Genomic DNA, 18,882 nt, shown 5'->3' with positions numbered 1-18,882 from the left:
ACGTTAACAAGTAAATAATGAAACAAGGTAAAATGAAGTAAGAACAAAACGTTAACAAGTAAATAATGAAACAAGGTAAAATGAAGTAAGAACGAAACGTTAACAAGTAAATAATGAAACAAGGTAAAATGAAGTAAGAACAAAACGTTAACAAGTAAATAATGAAACAAGGTAAAATGAAGTAAGAACAAAAAGTTAAGTAAATATTGAAACAAGGTAGAGGAGAGAAATCCCCAACAATCCCCTCTGAGCACGCACTAGGCGACAGTGGGGAGGAAAAACTGCCTTTAAACGGGCAGAAACCTCCGGCAGAACCAGGCTCAGGAGGGGACAGTCAACTGCCGGGACTGGTTGGGGTGGTGAACAGAGGTGGAGCAAGACGAGGCTACACCTGCTGAGGAAGCAGTAGAGTTCCTCCTCCAGGGCCAGCGGAAGCGTTTGTTCTTCTTTTTCATGCAGTTTTCTACAAGAGCTTTTTTTTCCAGGATGAGGGTTCTCAACTCATCGATGGTTTCTACGTTTTGTTTCTCAAGCTTCTTGCATGTTTTCTCCACCTCTTCCAAGGTTGCTTGTTTTTCTTCAAGCTTTTCCCTGAGCTCTTCGGATGTTTCCTCCTGCATTATCTTGTCCTTGTGCATGTCTGCGTTTCTCTGTTGTACTTCTTTGTACATGTCTTGTAGCTCCTCATTTCTTCTGTGGATATCTTGGAGCGTACGCTGCAGGTCGTCATGTATGTTGTCTTGTTCTTGCTTTTGCGCCTGCATTTCAGTGTGTTTGCGCTTCAAGTTGTTGTATTCCAACAATATCCCCTTAGTGAGCTCTGAGTTGTTTCTCGCCATTTGCTCCATCCTTTTCTGCATGTGCGAGCATTGTTTGTCCAGTTTTTCTTTTTCCCCTTCTAGTTGCTTTTTCTCTTGAAGAAGGTCTTTGTTTTGGCGCAGAATATCATCCACCTTCTCTTTCAGCATTCTGTATTTTTCCTCCGTGACTTTGAGTTTGTGCTCCATGTCTCTTTGCTTTTTCTCCTGTTCTTCCTTCTGTTGGAGGATTTCTTTATTTTTTTTCACAGCTTCATCGAAGTTTGTTTGGAGCAGCCGATTCATTTGGTCCATATATTGGAGATCCCATTCTGTCTTCTCAACAGTAGCTTTGCTGTCTTTAAGCTGGTTGGACATCTCCTTTAGTTCCACGCTCTTTTGCTTGTTTTCCTTAATTAGGAAGACAATCTGCTCTCGGGCTTGTCCAAACTTGATTCCCCAACCCTCATTAATAATATTTATGTCGGGCTGGCGTTTTTGTCTTTCATCCAGGCTTTTATATTTCACTTCCATCTGTCTACACTTCTCCTCCAGTTGAAGTTTCTCTTCTTCAATCTGTTGAATTTTATTCTGGAGATGGTAGTTTTCCTTCCTACTGTCATGTAATGCCCTTTGGACGGCTAAGAGGTCACTTGGCTGGCCACGACAGGAAGGAGAAGCGGCGTAATCTTTTTGCCTTGGTTGGTGTCTTGTTGGATACATGTTGAAGGTTGTACACGACAACAACGAAAAGGTTTCCAAAAGTTTCTGTGGTGAACGCGTGAAGGCTGCAAACACAAATGCTGCGAGGACACGAACTAAAAAACTGCTGTGTGTCACCCCTGTTTAAGGACAAACTTCAAAGGATCAAAGTGTAGTGACATCATAACTCCGTGAGCCAATGAGATTGTCATGTGACATTTTGGAATGGAGATATTTTTTTTTAAACCGTTTTCAAATTTAACTTAATATTTGACTGTTTCTTAACTGACCTGTTTAGCTGATTAAGAAATGAATTGAAACGAGCATCACTAACGTTATATAACAGACAACAGAAAAAAACAGGGTTTTTTTCTAAGTAATAGAGGTATAATACATTTTTTTAAATTTAAAAAAAAAATTATCCTACTTTTTATAAGAGGGAACATTATTTAAAGAATATGTATTTAATTGGAAAACTCTCTATTCATCTAAAGGCTATAACAAGAAAGGTGAACTTCCTGCTCAAAAATGAAATGACCAAAATAAATGGAGCATTTCTCTGCAATTACAAACTCTGTGTAAACAATCTTGGTTTCAAAATAAGGCTAATGCTTGTGAGATGTCATCACAGGTGTAAATATTACTGCAGATGTTACTATGTCAAAGTCTCACAACTGTCTTATGTTTATTTATGTAGGCAAGACCTACTTTTCACTTCTTTGCTTTGCTATATGTTCTTGAGTGTATTAGTTTGCCAGCAGCACGAACATGTACTAGTGTCAATAATAATAGTACGGTGGATTAGAAAACCTGCTCACAAGTTGAATAAACACCCAGGATTGTTGCATAATTTTCATTCAAAACCAATATTTGAGTCAAAATGAGAAAGTTGTTTGTGCTGTCTGATGAAGAAGAAGCAAAATAAAGTGCAGTTTTGATGTAGATGATGTTGTATACAAACTAGAAGAGGAAGATAGTAGGATCTCTGTATCATGCTTTGTCACTTTGTACCATGTAATTCTTTCTATTTCCACCAGGGGGTGTTTTCAGAAGTGGTAGGTGGTAAAAGAAGAGGTCAGCAGGAAGATGGCGAAGAGCGACCAAAGACCAAGAAAAAGAGGCAGTCAGGCAAAGATGAAGAGTATTATATCCCTTACAGACCTAAAGACTTTGACTCTGAGAGAGGGTGAGGCATTAAACTGTTGCATCTGTTTCTTTAAAAAATGTGAATGGCTTTGTGTTTTATGCTGTTTTGTCCTGTGTTATGCGTCGACAGGTTGAGTCTCGGTGGAGAGGGCAGTGCTTTTGAACAGCAGGCCTCTTCAGCTGTCCTTGATCTCATGGGAGATGAAGGCGATCGCCTTAACCAGCAGAAGAAAATGATGAAATGGTACAAATTTCCCTATGTTTGACTCAGTATCCACCAAATGGTCATTTCAAACTATAATTTAAAGTCTTTTTTCCCCCTTCTTTTTTTAGGGACCGTAAGAGGAAGCGTTTTGTGAGAGAAACGGGAAAAGAAGACCAGAAGAAGAAGATCAAAACAGACAGCGGTCAGGTTATCAGTAACAAGAAGAACAGGAAGAACTTGTATCCTTCCAACAAAAAGCTTCTCTGTGTGCTGCTCTCAATGACCCTCTTCTCTACTCCTATGACAATATTAAGCTGTACTGTGAAGATGTTGTATCACTTGACAACATGTCAGTTATGAGGAGTGGAAGAAAAAATACAAGATTGATGATACAGGATCTGGATCAGATGGAGAAACAGGCGGAGGAGGCAGGAAGCCAGCAAGAGGTAGGAAGGCATCAAAATGAATAGCACAAACATGTTAAATATAGACCATCAGCCACCATGTTTTAACTCAACTCTAAAGGTAAATACTTCAAGTCCCTCTTCCAGCCTTGCGAGCTATAACCTCCAACCTCTTTGTTGTGTCGTGCCTCTCCCAGGTCATGGCCGTGGCCGACGAGGCCCAAACGTACAGAGCTCCGGTGACCACAAAGCACGCTCGGAGCTGAAAACAAAGGATCAGATCATGAAGCAGCGCAAGAAAAAGCAGAAGCACCAGTTCCTGCAGGGCGGGGGGATGAGGAAGCTCCGCTCCAAGAACAAAAAGTGGCTCGGAGAAGTTAAAAAGTCAGGTTTTGGAAGGGGTGGCCATAAGAAAGGCAAGCTGAGGAAGAAACTGTGAGGAGGACAGAGGGTTGATGGTGTGGAGGACATCACGAGGAACTGGGTGATAAGCGTCAGAATCATCTGAGAACATCACCAAAGATTTTCCTGGCGCTTTGTGTGACTGTAGATTAAGGAGAAAATGATTTGTGCATCTTTACACTGCAGAAATGCACGTCACTTCTTCCTTGATGGCCTGCTGAACTCTGCGTTTGCCACAGAGTGATGTTTAATTATGATCCACTAACCTGGATTTACTACTTGTAAGCATGTTGGCTGTCTAATAAAAGTGTTTTGGAGTACTGAAATATGTCTTATCAAAATGGTAAAATACAGATATTAAATATTGTGTGCTTAATTTGCAGTTAGTTTCAAAAATCGTCTCGCCCATCTTTTCTTAAAATAAGAGGTGCTCTATAAAAATGACATTAAATTCTGTAAACGTGCTCTATTTGCAATTATTTATCATTACTGTTGTCCAAGTGGTCTCATTTCAAAGTTGAAAGCGAGCATCGGAACGGGCAAGAAAGGCGACTTTTAATTGACTTTGAATGTGTTGTGGTTACTGATATCAGATGGGCTGGGTTGAGAAACTGGCTTAGAATTCCTCTTGCCTTCAGCATGGCCACGCCCCTCTGACTTCTGCAATCAACAAGGCATTTTTACCCAGGGAAATGTTTATTTCGCTTTTCAGTTTGGACTGTTCTCTGTAAATTCCTGAGAAAATTTGAGAAGATCAGGAGTGTCTGAAAAACGTAAAACAGTCCATCTGTCACCAACAGCAATGCTGCCTTCAAAGTCACTTAAATCAACTTTTTTTTTCTGGCATGTGATTGGCTGTTTAGATATTTGCATTCAGAAGCAGCTGAATAGGTTAGTGGATAGTGGGTCTGTATTGTGTTATTGTATATTGTTTTTTCCAGTTATTGCTCTGGTATAGAAGTTTTTTTTCTTTAAGTAATTTAGTAATTCTAACATCTCTGCTTATGTGAAGTGTAGACCTAATAGTAAACATCATTTACATGTCCAGTTTTCAAATATTTTTAATCTTGTCTGGTAAAGTTTTCTTTTGTTTGTAATTCACTTACATTTAGGGAAGGAAAGTTTGAAGAAAGGAAATTTGACGTGTATGTTCTAAGATAACGGTGACATTGACGACCTTTATTATAACTGTATTGGGCATGTTCACTTAACCAACAAAAATAACAAACCAACAAAATAAGAAAGAGAATTAATGTTTTATAAAAAGAAACAATGACCAAGCCATCAGTTACTTTATATGCCTACAATATCCACATCCCGTTCCCAAAAAGTCAGTGGTCTCCTGTCTGAATGACTACCGTCCTGTTGCACTGACATCCGTCATCATGAAGTGCCTGGAGCGGCTGGTCAAAGGTCACATCTGCTCCTCCCTCCCTGACACACTGGACCCTCTTCAGTTTGCCTATCGGACAAACAGAGCCACAGAGGATGCCATCGCCCTGGCAACGCACACCACCCTCACTCACCTGGAGAAAGGGAATACATATGCAAGGATGCTCTTCATCGACTACAGCTCGGCATTTAACACCATCATCCCCTCAAAACTTGCCACGGAGCTCGTCGACCTTGGGCTGGAAACACCTATCTGCAGATGGATTCTAAATTTCCTCACAAACAGGCCCCAGGTGGTGAAAGTTGGTAAACACACCTCCTCACCACTCATCCTAAACACAGGTACGCCACAGGGTTGTGTGCTTAGCCCCCTCCTATATTCCCTGACTGTGTTGCTAAACACGAGTCCAACATCATCATCAAGTTTGCGGATGACACAACCATCATAAGCCTCATCACAGGCAATGATGAGACGGCCTATAGAGAGGAGGTGATGGCACTGTACGAGTGGTGTCTGGAAAATAACCTGACTCTCAACATCAGCAAAACTAGAGAAATGATAGTGGACTACCGGAAACGACCAGTCAGAGAACACCAGCCCAGCCACATCAACGGTGTCAAGGTCGAAAGGGTCAGCAGCTTCAAGTTCCTTGGAGTCAACATCACAGAGGACTTCTCCTGGACCCTTCACACAGACACTGCTATCAGGAAAGCTCGCCAGCGGCTTTATTTCCTGAGGAGGCTGAGGAAGTTTGGCATGAACGCCAACATCACCTCAAATTTTTACAGGTGTGCAATTGAGAGCTTGCTGACCAGCTGCATCACAGTTTGGTACAAAAGCTGCTCTGCCAGCAGCCGTAAATCACTACAGAGGGTGGTGAAGACAGCAGAGCACATCACTGGCACGAGGCTTCCTGCCATTCAGGACATTTATCTTCAGCGATGCCTCCGTAAAGCACACAGCATCATCAAGGACCACAGCCACCCAGCACATCAGCTGGCGTTACAGACGTTACAGGAGCCTGTCTGCTCGGACTACAAGACTACAAAACAGTTTTTACCACCAAGCCATACGACACCTCAACCACAACACTTAAACCCACACAACACAGTCCACAGGACGCACTCAGAAGCTACCCTACAGCTTCACAAGTACTCTGTTTAATCTGCACTGGTCACTCCACTTTATTGTTATTGACATTTATATTTAAAAGTGCAATACTGTGATTTTCTGCTGCTCATTCCTGTGCAATATCCCATCTGCCCTCCCGTCATATTTCTTTTCAAGATTTTCTTATTTAATCACTAGTGTACATATATTTATATTTATAGATATATATATATTTAGTCATCTTTTCTCTTTTACCACGTCTCTCTAATATTTTGCTCCTTACTATTTTTCTATTTTTTTTATTATTTTATTATATTTTCTTATACTGTACCATGCTGCTGAGTGACTGCTGCTCGTCAAACACATTTCATTGCAATGTTGACCCTGTGCTAACTTGCATATGACAAATAAAACTGAAAACTGAACTAAAACGGATTTATTTTTATTAATAAAATTGGAAATGTAAGATATTACTAGATAAATTTACAAAAGAAATTTTAACAGTGTGGATTTTAGTATCTGCTTTTTCTCTATTATTTATTGTATATATATTTTTTTACATTAAGTCAATTGATTAAAAAAAGGTTTATTTTTTCAATTTCTCTATTGTCCCACAAGGGGAAATTAGTTTAGCAGCAGGATATAAATAAACAGAACAATACTATAAAATAATAATGACAATAATAGTGATAGAAAGTCCAAGGACAGTTATTTGCCATTGAGGAGACAAGATGCAGTGGGGATAAAAGAGACCTGGAGTCTTTTAGTCTTCCTCACAGGTACGCTAAAACGGCGGCCGGAAGGCAACAACTCAAACTCACTGTGAAGTGGATGGTTCAAACAATTAATAATAGAATGAGCCTTTCTAAGCACATTTCTATTGTAAATGGCCAAAAGTCCATCTTGCCAGCGCCCTGAAATTTTGCTAACAGTTTTTACCAGAAGTCCCAACCGATTCTTATTCTTCACCGTCAGGTTACCAAACCAGGCAGCGATACAAAAAGACATCACAGATTCGATAAAACGTCTATAAAACAAAGACAACATCTCAGATGAGACATTAAAAGATCTCATTTTCCTTAAAAAGAACAATCTTTGTTGAACTTTTTTAGTAGTGGCTTCAGCATGAGATTCAAAACACAGTTTATGGTCAAGTACCACACCTAGAAATTTATAACTCTCAACGATCCCAATATCAGCAGTTTTAATGATAGTGGGTGATGAGCTATAAAAGGACTTCCTAAAATCAGTAATCATGTCTTTAGTTTTTGACACATTAAGTGAAAGGAAGGACTCACCACACCAATTCACAAAATCATCTACAACCTGTCCATGGCCTGACTCGTCCCCCACTAGAAGGCTGACGATCACTGTGTCGTCAGCAAACTTCAGGATGTGTCTGTTCGTGAAATTGCTGCGACACTCATTCGTGTACAGAATGGACAGAAGGGGAGAGAGGCAGCAACCCTGGGGTGATCCAGTAGAGGAGGTGAGCACATCAGAAAATACATGATTCACCCTCACGCATTGTGACCTATGAGTCAGAAAGTCTGTCACCCAGCCGACCAGACTAGTGTCAAGCTTGAAATGATTGTAAAGCCTGTCAGCAAGTAAGAGGGGTTGAATTGTATTGAATGAAAGTCAGCAAATAATAATCTTGCATGGGTGTGGGGGGCCTCAAGATGCTTATACAAGAGATGCAGGAGTGTGACAACAGCGTCCTCCACACCTCTCCCTGCTCTATAGGTGAACTATAAAGGGTCAAGATGGTGTTCAACATGCATTAAAATCTTCTTAATTATCTTCTCAAATGACTTCATCACTAAAGAAGTCAGAGCCACAGGCCTATAATCATTCAGCACCTTAGGAGAACTGCCCTTAGCAACAGGAACAATGACAGCATGTTTCCAAATCTTAGGTACTGTCTGTAGCTCTAAAGAAAGTGAGAAGATATGGTTGAAAAATCCCACTCAGCTGATCAGCACAAGTTCTCAGTACCTGTCCACAGATGTTGTCAGGTCCAGACTCTTGCTTTTAGTGTGTCTAAAAAGATTAGCTAGCCCCCTCTCATCAATACAAATTGATGGGGGAGTGACAGTCTTTTCCCTCAGTGTGCTGGTCTGCCTAGAACAGTCAAAGTTCTCAAAACGAAGGTAAAAACTGTTAAGACTGTCTGCCAGATGTTTGTCAGCGGTAAACCCCTCTAAGGTAATATTACTTTTACCTTTCGTCTGTAGCCCTGCCATTGTTTTCATACCAAGCCAAGCTCTTTTGAGTTTGTTACTGCTGAGTTCTGTCTCAATCTTATTTCTATACCTCATCTTGGCAATCTTTATTGCAGCCCTCACCTCCTTCCTCAATATTCTCATAGTGGGAACGTCTCCCTCGTTAAAAGTAATTTTCCTTTTAAGAATCAGATCCTTAATATCTTTAGAGAGCCACGGTTTGTTATTAGGGAAAGTCTTAAATTCTCTGACTGGAATCACAGAGTCTTTGCTACACACCACATCAGTGAGTTCATCCAAATCAGAAGTGCTCTCTTGAAACAAGGACCAATCAGTGCAATCAAAACACCCCTGAAGGGCAACACAACTGTCTTTTGTCCAGACATTAGTCCGCTTCACACAGGCCTTCTCCCTCCTAATCACAGATCTGTAAGCAGGGAGGAGAAGAATAACATTGTGATCCGAAGAACCTAGCGCAGGTCCGGCCACAGACTTATATGCCCCCTTAATTGGTCCATAACACAAATCCAGCGTTTTGTTATGCCTTGTAGGACAAGTGACATATTGAAAGAAATTGTTCAGTAATTTCTTAAGATTACAAATGTTAAAATCACCAAGAATAAAATTAGGAGCATCCGGTGAGAGAGTCTGCAGATCGTGTACCACTTTAAAAATGGCATCGGCAGCAACTTTAACGTCAGCTTTAGGATGAATGTAAACAACAGTGACAAAAATTTGAGGGAATTCCCTCGGTAAGTAAAAAGGCCTGACAGATACTGACAGGAGCTCGATGTCAGGAAGACACAACCGCTCCCGCACAGTAAAGTTATTACACCAGCCCTGGTTGATATACAAACATACCCTTCCTCCGTGAGATTTGCATGTTACTCCACAGTTCCGATCCAATCTGACAGGGGTCCTAAAGCCGCTGATTTGCAGTGAAGTATCACTGTCCATATCGGTCAGCCACATCTCGGTAAGTGCCATCAGACAAGCCTCCCTGTATTCCCATAGATGAAGCACATTTCCTTGTAATTCATCCGTTTTGTTCCTAAGAGATTGGACATTGGCCAGAATCATAGAAGGCAGAGGAACACGATTCTTCCTCCGAAGTTTTCTTACACGCTGATGCACGCCACCTTTCTTTCCACATTTTCTCAAGCGGCGGGGCTTTCCAAAATTAGTCTTTGACCGGGCAAATAAATCCTCACCAAGAATCACATCTGTCCGAGCATTAGAAGAGTCGTACATAGACAAACAGGACCACTGTAATCCAAGTAGTTCCTCGCGTGTATAAGTGATTGTCAGTGAGAGTGAATGACTCCAGGTGAATATCGCCAACAACAATAAAACTAAGGTGTAGAAGTTCTCCATCTCGGCAAAAAAAAAAAAAAAACCTCATAAAAAGTTAAAACCACGGTTAAGAACAGAGTTAAAACAAAGTTAAAAACAAAAAGAAAAAGCCAGTAAACACCTGCTGCAGGTCGCCACAAGAGCAGCCCATCAGAGCCTCATGAGTGAAAAAAGTCTGCTACATAATAGTATGTAGTATCTGATCCAGTAATTTGGGTCAGTATCGGACTGATACCGATACGTAATATCGGATCGGTCCATCTCGGCTAGTGACACTCGGCTAGTGGACAAATTCAGCAAGCAGAGAGAAGACCGAGCTGCAGAAAGCAGGCTGCAGCAGCCAACCAACCCCACCACTACTGCTGACTGCGACATTACAGAAAAGGTTGAGAGTGATTTAAAAGTAAGCATGGGTGAAGTATTGCTTCTTTCTTTCTTCCCTGGATTGCTGTAGTTGCAGGTTTACATCAGTTTCATTAAGGATTAAGCACACATTGAACTCCAGGAAATCATAAATTAAAGTGTGGATATTACCTGTCCACAGATTCATGGTGACGTAACTGCTCTTTTAACTGTTTGGTGACTTTGCTTTGTTTGGCGATTGTAGAAATGGTTTACATGAGCTTATAGCTGAGATTCAGAGGTTTCTGCAGCTCTTATATTTCTGACCTCTTGTTATAACCGATTAAATGCGATCTCCTCCCTTTTGCCCCCATTTTTGGTGGTGTGGGTGCAAATGATCAGGCATGACATTCTCAAAATAAATCAGATAAGATACTGCAAATAATTATTTCTGCATTTGTGCGATTGAAATGAATTGAAAATGTGTATGCAATGATACAGTTTTAAAGATTTGGCCTAAATAATTTTTCGAGTGAATGAGCCTAAACATGATGACCTAACCAGTGACACCGTGTCACCTGTGACACACACACACACACACACACACACACACACACACACACACACACACACACACACACACACACACACACACACACACACACACACACACGTGTATGACTTTGCCGGTTTCAGCTGAAACAATTTCAGTGTTTCAAACCATGTTCCAGGATTTTTCCTTCACCGTTTATGAGGTTTCAAGAAGAAGATAAACGACAGATATGAATGTTTGAAAAGGTTATAGATGAAAAGATTCGATGAAAAATACTCAAAGGATAAATTCAATTGTTTATTGTTTTATGAATAAGTTGAAAAAGAAAAAGTTAAACAAGTAAATAAAGAAACAAGGTAAAATGAAGTAAGCACAAAAAGTTAAGAAGTAAATAATGAAACAAGGTAAAATGAAGTAAGCACAAAAAGTTAAGTAAATAATGACACAAGGTAAAATGAAGTAAGCACAAAAAGTTAAGAAGTAAATAATGAAACAAGGTAAAATGAAGTAAGCACAAAAAGTTAAGTAAATAATGAAACAAGGTAGAGGAGAGAAATCCCCAACAATCCCCTCTGAGCACGCACTAGGCGACAGTGGGGAGGAAAAACTGCCTTTAAACGGGCAGAAACCTCCGGCAGAACCAGGCTCAGGAGGGGACAGTCAACTGCCGGGACTGGTTGGGGAGGTGAACAGAGGTGGAGCAAGACGAGGCTACACCAGGTGAGGAAGCAGTAGAGTTCCTCCTCCAGGGCCAGCGGAAGCGTTTGTTCTTCTTTTTCATGTAGTTTTCTACAAGAGCTTTTTTTTCCAGGATGAGGGTTCTCAACTCATCGATGGTTTCTTTGTTTTGTTTCTCAAGCTTCTTGCATGTTTTCTCCACCTCTTCCAGTGTTGCTTGTTTTTCTTCAAGCTTTTCCCTGAGCTCTTTGGATGTTTCCTCCTGCATTATCTTGTCCTTGTGCATGTCTGCGTTTCTTTGTTGTACTTCTTTGTACATGTCTTGTAGCTCCTCATTTCTTTTGTGGATATCTTGGAGCGTACGCTGCAGGTCGTCATGTATGTTGTCTTGTTCTTGCTTTTGCGCCTGCATTTCAGTGTGTTTGCGCTTCAAGTTGTTGTATTCCAACAATATCCCCTTAGTGAGCTCGGAGTTGTTTCTCGCCATTTGCTCCATCCTTTTCTGCATGTGCGAGCATTGTTTGTCCAGTTTTTCTTTTTCCCCTTCTAGTTGCTTTTTCTCGTGAAGAAGGTCTTTATTTTGGCGCAGAGTATCATCCACCTTCTCTTTCAGCATTCTGTATTTTTCCTCCGTGACTTTGAGTTTGTGCTCTATGTCTCTTTGCTTTTTCTCCTGTTCTTCCTTCTGTTGGAGGATTTCTTTATTTTTTTTCACAGCTTCATCGAAGTTTGTTTGGAGCAGCCGATTCATTTGGTCCATATATTGGAGATCCCATTCTGTCTTCTCAACAGTAGCTTTGCTGTCTTTAAGCTGGTTGGACATCTCCTTTAGTTCCACGCTCTTTTGCTTGTTTTCCTTAATTAGGAAGACAATCTGCTCTCGGGCTTGTCCAAACTTGATTCCCCAACCCTCATTAATAATATTTATGTCGGGCTGGCGTTTTTGTCTTTCATCCAGGCTTTTATATTTCACTTCCATCTGTCTACACTTCTCCTCCAGTTGAAGTTTCTCTTCTTCAATCTGTTGAATTTTATTCTGGAGATGGTAGTTTTCCTTCCTACTGTCATGTAATGCCCTTTGGACGGCTAAGAGGTCACTTGGCTGGCCACGACAGGAAGGAGAAGCGGCGTAATCTTTTTGCCTTGGTTGGTGTCTTGTTGGATACATGTTGAAGGTTGTACACGACAACAACGAAAAGGTTTCCAAAAGTTTCTGTGGTGAACGCGTGAAGGCTGCAAACACAAATGCTGCGAGGACACGAACTAAAAAACTGCTGTGTGTCACCCCTGTTTAAGGACAAACTTCAAAGGATCAAAGTGTAGTGACATCATAACTCCGTGAGCCAATGAGATTGTCATGTGACATTTTGGAATGGAGATATTTTTTTTTAAACCGTTTTCAAATTTAACTTAATATTTGACTGTTTCTTAACTGACCTGTTTAGCTGATTAAGAAATGAATTGAAACGAGCATCACTAACGTTATATAACAGACAACAGAAAAAAACAGGGTTTTTTTCTAAGTAATAGAGGTATAATACATTTTTTTAAATTTAAAAAAAAAAATTATCCTACTTTTTATAAGAGGGAACATTATTTAAAGAATATGTATTTAATTGGAAAACTCTCTATTCATCTAAAGGCTATAACAAAAAAGGTGAACTTCCTGCTCAAAAATGAAATGACCAAAATAAATGGAGCATTTCTCTGCAATTACAAACTCTGTGTAAACAATCTTGGTTTCAAAATAAGGCTAATGCTGGTGAGATGTCATCACAGGTGTAAATATTACTGCAGATGTTACTATGTCAAAGTTTCACAACTGTCTTATGTTTATTTATGTAGGCAAGACCTACTTTTCACTTCTTTGCTTTGCTATATGTTCTTGAGTGTATTAGTTTGCCAGCAGCACGAACATGTACTAGTGTCAATAATAATCGTACGGTGGATTAGAAAACCTGCTCACAAGTTGAATAAACACCCAGGATTGTTGCAGAATTTTCATTCAAAACCAATATTTGAGTCAAAATGAGAAAGCTGTTTGTGCTGTCTGATGAAGAAGAAGCAAAATAAAGTGCAGTTTTGATGTAGATGATGTTGTATACAAACTAGAAGAGGAAGATAGTAGGATCTCTGTATCATGCTTTGTCACTTTGTACCATGTAATTCTTTCTATTTCCACCAGGGGGTGTTTTCAGAGGTGGTAGGTGGTAAAAGAAGAGGTCAGCAGGAAGATGGCGAAGAGCGACCAAAGACCAAGAAAAAGAGGCAGTCAGGCAAAGATGAAGAGTATTATATCCCTTACAGACCTAAAGACTTTGACTCTGAGAGAGGGTGAGGCATTAAACTGTTGCATCTGTTTCTTTAAAAAATGTGAATGGCTTTGTGTTTTATGCTGTTTTGTCCTGTGTTATGCGTCGACAGGTTGAGTCTCGGTGGAGAGGGCAGTGCTTTTGAACAGCAGGCCTCTTCAGCTGTCCTTGATCTCATGGGAGATGAAGGCGATCGCCTTAACCAGCAGAAGAAAATGATGAAATGGTACAAATTTCCCTATGTTTGACTCAGTATCCACCAAATGGTCATTTCAAACTATAATTTAAAGTCTTTTTTCCCCCTTCTTTTTTTAGGGACCGTAAGAGGAAGCATTTTGTGAGAGAAACGGGAAAAGAAGACCAGAAGAAGAAGATCAAAACAGACAGCGGTCAGGTTATCAGTAACAAGAAGAACAGGAAGAACTTGTATCCTTCCAACAAAAAGCTTCTCTGTGTGCTGCTCTCAATGACCCTCTTCTCTACTCCTATGACAATATTAAGCTGTACTGTGAAGATGTTGTATCACTTGACAACATGTCAGTTATGAGGAGTGGAAGAAAAAATACAAGATTGATGATACAGGATCTGGATCAGATGGAGAAACAGGCGGAGGAGGCAGGAAGCCAGCAAGAGGTAGGAAGGCATCAAAATGAATAGCACAAACATGTTAAATATAGACCATCAGCCACCATGTTTTAACTCAACTCTAAAGGTAAATACTTCAAGTCCCTCTTCCAGCCTTGCGAGCTATAACCTCCAACCTCTTTGTTGTGTCGTGCCTCTCCCAGGTCGTGGCCGTGGCCGACGAGGTCCAAACGTACAGAGCTCCGGTGACCACAAAGCACGCTCGGAGCTGAAAACAAAGGATCAGATCATGAAGCAGCGCAAGAAAAAGCAGAAGCACCAGTTCCTGCAGGGCGGGGGGATGAGGAAGCTCCGCTCCAAGAACAAAAAGTGGCTCGGAGAAGTTAAAAAGTCAGGTTTTGGAAGGGGTGGCCATAAGAAAGGCAAGCTGAGGAAGAAACTGTGAGGAGGACAGAGGGTTGATGGTGTGGAGGACATCACGAGGAACTGGGTGATAAGCGTCAGAATCATCTGAGATCATCACCAAAGATTTTCCTGGTGCTTCGTGTGACTGTAGATTAAGGAGAAAATGATTTGTGCATCTTTACACTGCAGAAATGCACGTCACTTCTTCCTTGATGGCCTGCTGAACTCTGCGTTTGCCACAGAGTGATGTTTAATTATGATCCACTAACCTGGATTTACTACTTGTAAGCATGTTGGCAGTCTAATAAAAGTGTTTTGGAGTACTGAAATATGTCTTATCAAAATGGTAAAATACAGATATTAAATATTGTGTGCTTAATTTGCAGTTAGTTTCAAAAATTGTCTTGCCCATCTTTTCTTAAAATAAGAGGTGCTCTATAAAAATGACATTAAATTCTGTAAACGTGCTCTATTTGCAATTATTTATCATTACTGTTGTCCAAGTGGTCTCATTTCAAAGTTGAAAGCGAGCATCGGAACGGGCAAGAAAGGCGACTTTTAATTGACTTTGAATGTGTTGTGGTTACTGATATCAGATGGGCTGGGTTGAGAAACTGGCTTAGAATTCCTCTTGCCTTCAGCATGGCCACGCCCCTCTGACTTCTGCAATCAACAAGGCATTTTTACCCAGGGAAATGTTTATTTCGCTTTTCAGTTTGGACTGTTCTCTGTAAATTCCTGAGAAAATTTGAGAAGATCAGGAGTGTCTGAAAAACGTAAAACAGTCCATCTGTCACCAACAGCAATGCTGCCTTCAAAGTCACTTAAATCAACTTTTTTTTTCTGGCATGTGATTGGCTGTTTAGATATTTGCATTCAGAAGCAGCTGAATAGGTTAGTGGATAGTGGGTCTGTATTGTGTTATTGTATATTGTTTTTTCCAGTTATTGCTCTGGTATAGAAGTTTTTTTTCTTTAAGTAATTTAGTAATTCTAACATCTCCGCTTATGTGAAGTGTAGACCTAATAGTAAACATCATTTACATGTCCAGTTTTCAAATATTTTTAATCTTGTCTGGTAAAGTTTTCTTTTGTTTGTAATTCACTTACATTTAGGGAAGGAAAGTTTGAAGAAAGGAAATTTGACGTGTATGTTCTAAGATAACGGTGACATTGACGACCTTTATTATAACTGTATTGGGCATGTTCACTTAACCAACAAAAATAACAAACCAACAAAATAAGAAAGAGAATTAATGTTTTATAAAAAGAAACAATGACCAAGCCATCAGTTACTTTATATGCCTACAATATCCACATCCCGTTCCCAAAAAGTCAGTGGTCTCCTGTCTGAATGACTACCGTCCTGTTGCACTGACATCCGTCATCATGAAGTGCCTGGAGCGGCTGGTCAAAGGTCACATCTGCTCCTCCCTCCCTGACACACTGGACCCTCTTCAGTTTGCCTATCGGACAAACAGAGCCACAGAGGATGCCATCGCCCTGGCAACGCACACCACCCTCACTCACCTGGAGAAAGGGAATACATATGCAAGGATGCTCTTCATCGACTACAGCTCGGCATTTAACACCATCATCCCCTCAAAACTTGCCGCGGAGCTCGTCGACCTTGGGCTAGAAACACCTATCTGCAGATGGATTCTAAACTTCCTCACAAACAGGCCCCAGGTGGTGAAAGTTGGTAAACACACCTCCTCACCACTCATCCTAAACACAGGTACGCCACAGGGTTGTGTGCTTAGCCCCCTCCTATATTCCCTGACTGTGTTGCTAAACACGAGTCCAACATCATCATCAAGTTTGCGGATGACACAACCATCATAAGCCTCATCACAGGCAATGATGAGACGGCCTATAGAGAGGAGGTGATGGCACTGTACGAGTGGTGTCTGGAAAATAACCTGACTCTCAACATCAGCAAAACTAGAGAAATGATAGTGGACTACCGGAAACGACCAGTCAGAGAACACCAGCCCAGCCACATCAATGGTGTCAAGGTCGAAAGGGTCAGCAGCTTCAAGTTCCTTGGAGTCAACATCACAGAGGACTTTTCCTGGACCCTTCACACAGACACTGCTATCAGGAAAGCTCGCCAGCGGCTTTATTTCCTGAGGAGGCTGAGGAAGTTTGGCATGAACGCCAACATCACCTCAAATTTTTACAGGTGTGCAATTGAGAGCTTGCTGACCAGCTGCATCACAGTTTGGTACAAAAGCTGCTCTGCCAGCAGCCGTAAATCACTACAGAGGGTGGTGAAGACAGCAGAGCACATCACTGGCACGAGGCTTCCTGCCATTCAGGACATTTATCTTCAGCGATGCCTCCGTAAAGCACACAGCATCATCAAGGACCACAGCCACCCAGCACATCAGCTGGCGTTACAGACGTTACAGGAGCCTGTCTGCTCGGACTACAAGACTACAAAACAGTTTTTACCACCAAGCCATACGACACCTCAACCACAACACTTAAACCCACACAACACAGTCCACAGGACGCACTCAGAAGCTACCCTACAGCTTCACAAGTACTCTGTTTAATCTGCACTGGTCACTCCACTTTATTGTTATTGATATTTATATTTAAAAGTGCAATACTGTGATTTTCTGCTGCTCATTCCTGTGCAATATCCCATCTGCCCTCCCGTCATATTTCTTTTCAAGATTTTCTTATTTAATCACTAGTGTACATATATTTATATTTATAGATACATATATATTTAGTCATCTTTTCTCTTTTACCACGTCTCTCTAATATTTTGCTCCTTACTATTTTTCTATTTTTTTTATTATTTTATTATATTTTCTTATACTGTACCATGCTGCTGAGTGACTGCTGCTCGTCAAACACATTTCATTGCAATGTTGACCCTGTGCTAACTTGCATATGACAAATAAAACTGAAAACTGAACTAAAACGGATTTATTTTTATTAATAAAATTGGAAATGTAAGATATTACTAGATAAATTTACAAAAGAAATTTTAACAGTGTGGATTTTAGTATCTGCTTTTTCTCTATTATTTATTGTATATATATTTTTTTACATTAAGTCAATTGATTAAAAAAAGGTTTATTTTTTCAATTTCTCTATTGTCCCACAAGGGGAAATTAGTTTAGCAGCAGGATATAAATAAACAGAACAATACTATAAAATAATAATGACAATAATAGTGATAGAAAGTCCAAGGACAGTTATTTGCCATTGAGGAGACAAGATGCAGTGGGGATAAAAGAGACCTGGAGTCTTTTAGTCTTCCTCACAGGTACGCTAAAACGGCGGCCGGAAGGCAACAACTCAAACTCACTGTGAAGTGGATGGTTCAAACAATTAATAATAGAATGAGCCTTTCTAAGCACATTTCTATTGTAAATGGCCAAAAGTCCATCTTGCCAGCGCCCTGAAATTTTGCTAACAGTTTTTACCATAAGTCCCAACCGATTCTTATTCTTCACCGTCAGGTTACCAAACCAGGCAGCGATACAAAAAGACATCACAGATTCGATAAAACGTCTATAAAACAAAGACAACATCTCAGATGAGACATTAAAAGATCTCATTTTCCTTAAAAAGAACAATCTTTGTTGAACTTTTTTAGTAGTGGCTTCAGCATGAGATTCAAAACACAGTTTATGGTCAAGTACCACACCTAGAAATTTATAACTCTCAACGATCCCAATATCAGCAGTTTTAATGATAGTGGGTGATGAGCTATAAAAGGACTTCCTAAAATCAGTAATCATGTCTTTAGTTTTTGACACATTAAGTGAAAGGAAGGACTCACCACACCAATTCACAAAATCATCTACAACCTGTCCATGGCCTGACTCGTCCCCCACTAGAAGGCTGACGATCAGTGTGTCGTCAGCAAACTTCAGGATGTGTCTGTTCGTGAAATTGCTGCGACACTCATTCGTGTACAGAATGGACAGAAGGGGAGAGAGGCAGCAACCCTGGGGTGATCCAGTAGAGGAGGTGAGCACATCAGAAAATACATGATTCACCCTCACGCATTGTGACCTATTAGTCAGAAAGTCTGTCACCCAGCCGACCAGACTAGTGTCAAGCTTGAAATGATTGTAAAGCCTGTCAGCAAGTAAGAGGGGTTGAATTGTATTGAATGAAAGTCAGCAAATAATAATCTTGCATGGGTGTGGGGGGCCTCAAGATGCTTATACAAGAGATGCAGGAGTGTGACAACAGCGTCCTCCACACCTCTCCCTGCTCTATAGGCGAACTGCAAGGGGTCA

General features: G+C 40.6%; 1 protein-coding gene across 1 annotated transcript; it reads left to right on the top strand.

The window, feature by feature from the left end:
* Positions 1-2,308: 2,308 nt before the first annotated feature.
* LOC308392089 (ATP-dependent RNA helicase DDX54-like) lies at positions 2,309-6,221 on the top strand. The gene is made up of 4 exons (XM_080874950.1): positions 2,309-2,889; positions 2,979-3,089; positions 3,205-3,296; positions 3,452-6,221. Exons 1-4 carry the CDS (start codon positions 2,729-2,731, stop codon positions 3,691-3,693), a joined length of 606 nt encoding a protein of 201 aa, XP_080731076.1. The 5' UTR covers positions 2,309-2,728; the 3' UTR covers positions 3,694-6,221.
* Positions 6,222-18,882: the final 12,661 nt, after the last annotated feature.

Source organism: Rhamphochromis sp. 'chilingali', assembly GCF_963969265.1.
Source record: "Rhamphochromis sp. 'chilingali' genome assembly, chromosome: 2".
Lineage (NCBI taxonomy): Eukaryota > Metazoa > Chordata > Actinopteri > Cichliformes > Cichlidae > Rhamphochromis > Rhamphochromis sp. 'chilingali'.
This window is presented reverse-complemented; position numbering and strand designations above follow the sequence as displayed.